General features: G+C 33.4%; 2 protein-coding genes across 2 annotated transcripts; both read right to left on the bottom strand.

Moving 5' to 3' along the window:
• Positions 1–1,159: 1,159 nt before the first annotated feature.
• Positions 1,160–1,606, bottom strand: LOC122271116 (uncharacterized). Its single transcript, XM_043051237.1, has one exon. It carries the CDS (start codon positions 1,604–1,606, stop codon positions 1,160–1,162), a length of 447 nt encoding a protein of 148 aa, XP_042907171.1.
• A 14-nt stretch (positions 1,607–1,620) lies between these two features.
• Positions 1,621–2,097, bottom strand: LOC107446193 (uncharacterized). Its single transcript, XM_016060776.2, has one exon. The coding sequence runs from the start codon at positions 2,095–2,097 to the stop codon at positions 1,621–1,623; it is 477 nt and encodes a 158-aa protein (XP_015916262.2).
• Positions 2,098–6,022: the final 3,925 nt, after the last annotated feature.

Here is a 6,022-nt window from a genome sequence, read left to right on the forward strand (position 1 = left end):
TCTAATAACTTCTAAATGTATCTCCTTAATTCAGTCTCTAATTTATGATAGTAATTCAATATTTTATTTATATTTAATAAAAAGTTTGAGCTAGCAAGTGAAGAAAGACAGACATTACATTTTTGTTACACTGAGAGTTGAAACTGGTGATGAAAGGAAATTCTTTTGACAATAGAATTACTATTTTGATAGTTCTTATTGAACTGTATATTAGAACAAGAGGGAAAAAATCAGGCAAAATTACTCTACAATTTTGTATTGACATATAATTTTTGTAGGGTTATGTAATGACATTTTGTAATGACGGCCAAGAAAGCAATAATTCCGGTCAATAAAACTAAAACATACAGTATGTAAACCATTCATTTGGCAGTTTTTCCGTTCAAATGGCAATTATTTCACGGATATCCTGATTTTCAAAAATGTAATTTTTAAGTAAAACTGACGGGTAGTTCTTTGTGCTCCCGTGCCACAGGTCCTGGGTTCGTTCCTCCCGCCGGGCTAGGTTGACTCAGCCTTTCATCCCTTCAGTGGGTAGATAAATAAGTACCAAGCATGCTTGGGAAGTAAACACTTGGAATTCCTCGTTCGGCTGACCACCTAACCGGAACATTTGCTCTTGTACCCCAGAGCTCAAGAAAGCTGTGATGGGCACAGTAGGCCTTGGCCCTCTGTGGGCTGTCGTGCCACTGAGTTTAGTTTTAGTAAAACTTCATTTAGAAAAAAAAGTACTTTTAACGGAATAAATGGTTTTAAGTCATGCACTAAAGTATGATTATAAAATTACTAATTTTAACAACATTTACAAAATTTATCAAGTAGTATAAAATCATATTTTATTAGAATTATATTAAAAATCGTCACCAAAGCACTTCGGTAAAAATTACAGAGATTTTTTGTGACTTCATAGAGCCAGAAATACAGCGCGTTAAATTTTATCATTTTATGGTTTGGCTCAGTGCTTCCTCAGCGTTTTTTTAATTTTTTTTATTTTATTTCTAATGCAGACAATATCCTAAAGCCGTACAGAGATAAAAAATAAAGACAAATACAAATACAGAAAACAGATGAAATAAATTCAAAATACAAAAACAAAAGCAAAACATCAAACACAAAAATTAAATCAAGAATTTAAATTGAACAAAAGATCTCTGGCCTCCTAGTATCGGGAGTAGATGCAGTTCTTTGAGATAACTAAACAGTTGAGGAGATGTTCTGCATTCATCGTCGCACCACTGCGCCAGAGGGGGCAGGCTGGATTATCCACTATTTTAAGACGGAAAAGATGAGCGTATGAGCAATCGTGCTTGGTGGCAAGTCGAAAGGCAGCTACAGCACTGCTTCTTGGGCAATCGGGGAGATTAAAGATGTCATTTCTCCACGATTTTTCCTTTGTCCGTTCTTTTAGCAATGATATATGTGTTGTCTTAAGTGCATGATTAATCATTAACGAAGTGGACTTATAGCTAACCAAGTTATTTGGGGCTTGATTAACAAAGCAACCTTTTTTGGCCAGTGCATCCGCTTTTTCGTTGCCGGGGAAACCACAGTGGGATGGCATCCATTGTAAGGCAATCGTTTTATATCTTTCACCTATCTCTGTCATTAAAGATCTACATTTCACAATGGACATAGAGCTAGGGGCTTGANCCAGTATCGGGAGTAGATGCAGTTCTTTGAGATAACTGAACAGTTGAGGAGATGTTCTGCATTCATCGTCGCACCACTGCGCCAGAGGGGGCAGGCAGGATTATCCACTATTTTAAGACGGAAAAGATGAGCGTATAAGCAATCGTGCTTGGTAGCAAGTCGAAAGGCAGCTACAGCACTGCTTCTTGGGCAATCGGGGAGATTGAGGATGTCATTTCTCCACGATTTTTCCTTTGTCCGTTCTTTTAGCAATGATATATGTGTTGTCTTAAGTGCATGATTAATCATTAACGAAGTGGACTTATAGCTAACCAAGTTATTTGGGGCTTGATTAACAAAGCAACCTTTTTTGGCCAGTGCATCCGCTTTTTCGTTGCCGGGGAAACCACAGTGGGATGGCATCCATTGTAAGGCAATCGTTTTATATCTTTCACCTATCTCTGTCATTAAAGATCTACATTTCACAATGGACATAGAGCTAGGGGCTTAGGAGTAGTTGGCAATGATCAGAATCGCAGCTTGGGAATCCGAGAAGATGACAGTTTGATCGAAAAGAGAAGGACGAGCATTTAAATGAGTTAAAGCTAATTTGATTGCCTCAACTTCACCATCAAAAGCAGTCTTGGCTGTTCCCAACGAAAGATAGTGGGAGAAATGCTGCTTCCTCAGTGTCGAGTAGTACATTCGCTACTTTTATTAATTGATTTGATTAACAATCCATTTGCTAATTATAAAATAATAAAATATTTGGAGGAACTGTATAGACACCAATTTAATTTAAGACAATCGCTCTCGCTTAGCCAATAAGAAAATTCCGTTTTTTAAATGTCTCTGAATTCAAAAATCAAATTAAAAAATAAAAATCAGGTTTGCTCATTTGTTTTCATCTGTACTAATCTAGCTTCTTGTTGAATATCGTATTTCTTAAGTCTATGGTTTACTCGTTGTCAGTTAGACAGTCACATACACAAATTCTTTATTTTATTATATACATAGATGGATGACTATTTAAGAAAATTAGGCATGCAATTTTCTTCTGTTGGATTCATGGACGCACTGAAAGGAGGGGAGGACAATTGTTTCAATCCCGGAACTGCAGAGGTTTATTTCTGATTTAAAAAAAATTACAGAGAATTTCTTTATATTTACATCTATCTTTATTTCCTTATATTTATAATGGATATATAAATATAAGGCTCTTTGTGTTTCAAAAAGAGTATTGCAATAAAGTTTCTTCTGAAGTTCGCAAAACCTTAGTTCAGCTTCGAATGTTGTTATCTTCTCCTTCTGCTGCCTTGCAGTTTCCGTAGGACAAGCATAGACACAAATCTGGTGGAGGGTACTAGAACGGGTAGTCCCCGATCTTAGCCCACGAACATAGGACATCGAAATGAAACAGATCATTTGTATTATTGGACTAAATCCTTATTGTAGGCTTGGTAATGGACCTTTGATAATTGAATATTGAAATAGACTAAAAATAGTTTTTATTTCCGTTATGACTGATAATTAAGAATAACTTAAAAACGAGAGAAAATAAGAGAGCTGATATAGTAAAACAAACTTAGCTTATCTAATTAATTAACAAGAATATGTATTTGTAGTAGGTCCTACTTACCTAGTTAAGTTGAATACAGAAGTTGTTCGATAAAGAAGGGACCTCTATCTATTTAGAAATATATATATANAGTTAGTTTATTTTAAGCTACAGTGGCGCTCACGTACTTAAGGACTGTGTTTTCAAAATAAATGCGTCATTATATTGGATGAATATTATGTTTTGATTAAGATATCTATAATGACGAATTCTACCTTAGTTGAACTTCAATCCTGAAATAATTCATTCGTGTTCACAAGTGTTTCATAAAAGTTTATTTAAAAAATATGGTATTTTTTTAAGTTTCTTATACTTAAGGACAGTTTGTCTAATCATGAGTTATTGAATGATTACAATCAATTTATCGATCAATGTAAGTGTAATTTACTACATTATCTTTGTTTGATGCTTTAAAACATTATATTAATATTTTTTTGCTTTTTTAGTACAAATTTCAACATTATTATGAGTAAAGGTAAAATGTTAGCAATGAACAGAGATGTCGAATAGATACTCTGAGAAAAGAAGGTTTAAGCATTAGAGAAATTGGTAGGCGGTTAAAATTATCAAAAACAGCAGTTTTCCAAGCATTGAAATCTATTCAAGTGACCAAAAGTATTGAAAAATCATCCCGAAAATCATACATAATTATGAATTCAAAACTACCGAACAAGAAGATCGAATTATTCATCGAATTTCTGACGCTGATCGTCACAAAACCGCCCCGGACATCAGAAAAGAATTCGCTGAATTGACAGGCAAGCACGTAAGCAATAATACCATCAAACGGCGTTTAAATCAGTTTCGGCTTATGGGTCGCGTATGTAGGAAAAAACCGTTGATGTCAAAGAAGAATATAGCAGCTCTATTAGCTTTTGTAAAAAGACACCGAAACTGGACATAGGCTGACTGGAATCGAGTTATATTTACAGACGAATCGAAGCTCAACAGAACGGGCTCAGATGGCAAAAGTTATGTGAAGTGTCGAGACGGTGAAGAATTTAATGTACGGTGTACAAAATCAACTGTAAAAAGTGGAGGCGGCTCGGTGATGGTGTGGAGTGCCATGACACGTTCAGGATGTGGTCCAATTCACAAAATCGAAGGCATCATGGATCAGCATGTGTATGTGGAAATTATCAGGACTGTTTTTCTGCCTTATTACATGAAACTTCGCTCAAGAAAACCAATCATGCAAGCCGATAATGATCCAAAGCACACGAACAAAACTGCGAAAGCCTTCTTGTCAAGCAAGAAAATTGAAGTTTTGCAGTGGCCTTCCCAATCACCAGATCTCAACCCGATCGAGATGCTGTGGATAGATGTGGATAAATATGTGAAACAGCAAAAAACAAGAAATTTAGGTGATTTATGGAAATGTGTCCAAGAAAGCTGGATGGTTCCTCCAGAGCGATGTCAAAGATTAGTAGATGCGATGCCTTGTAGATGTGAAGCAGTAATTGCCGCAAAAGGCTTACCGACTAAATACTAGCTTCAAATCTTCACTTTTTATTACATTTTTTACATTTTTATTAATTTTATTAACGATTAAGAAATATTTATTTTGTTGTCCTTAAGTATGTGGAATGCATATTTTTTCTAAAATGTTACATAATTTAAGTATAACAGTTAGATAAATGATTTTCATTGTGAAAATATATTAAAAATAAGTTATTTGTTCCCATACATAATTATAAATTCAATAAACTTATGCGTGAACATTAAATTTGGGATTTTTCTTTTCATAAAGACATGTCCTTAAGTACGTGAGCGTCACTGTATATGTGTGTGTTAGTGTGTGTTTCAAAATGAGGTTTTGTAGTAGATTATATGACGATTTTTCTGTATATTTTAGTTATTCTGTTTACTGTAATCTCTTTCACGTCTATTTTCTTATGAGTTTATTTCTTCTGTGATCCTGTCTGGAATGCTGAAAGATAACAGTTTGTTATGTGTGGAATAATAAAGTGCGATGGAAAACTTATAAAGGAGTTGATTGTTCAGCAAAATGTCAACATCCCAATTCAATATGAATTCTTTTGCTGAATTCTTTATATCAATAATGCTAGCCAAACAAAATATTAGCAATTTCTATAACATGTGGATTTATATTGTCTTTCACAGATCAATGGGTCCTATAAAAAATTCGAGGACGATTTAAAACGATCTAAATTAAATCAGGAACTGACTTTGAATTTTGTGAAAAAATATGGCATAAGGCAAACACTAAGTTCCTTTTTCACTTTGAACAAATTATGAAAGAAAACTTAAAAAAACTATTTCTAAAAATTTATGTCCAAAAATGCCCATATTTTTCATTTAATTTTTATATACAACGAAAACATCATAGACCAGAAAAGAGATATCATGCTGTTTTATTAACATTAAATAAATATCCTTTTGAAACGCTTGTTATTTTTGTACTATTTTTGAGCATTAAATTTGTTTTCTTTTTAAATTATGCTTTGCATATCATAAAATTAAACATTCTTAGATTTTCCATACATTCATTAAATACTATTTAAAATATGCTTTACGTGTTGTTATACCTATAAGATATCGCAGGCAATATAATTTAAATACAACGCAATTCACTCAGTCAATATAAAAATATAAATCACAATATTGACTCTACCTAATACGATTTATCAAAAAATATTTGAGTTAGATTGCAATACTTTGAAAACATATATTTTAGGAGATATTTCGAAATTCTTCCTAATTCTTAAAGACCCTATTACCAATATTATACATATATATATATTTTTGACAATA

This window comes from Parasteatoda tepidariorum, chromosome 9 (assembly GCF_043381705.1).
Source record: "Parasteatoda tepidariorum isolate YZ-2023 chromosome 9, CAS_Ptep_4.0, whole genome shotgun sequence".
Classification (NCBI taxonomy): domain Eukaryota; kingdom Metazoa; phylum Arthropoda; class Arachnida; order Araneae; family Theridiidae; genus Parasteatoda; species Parasteatoda tepidariorum.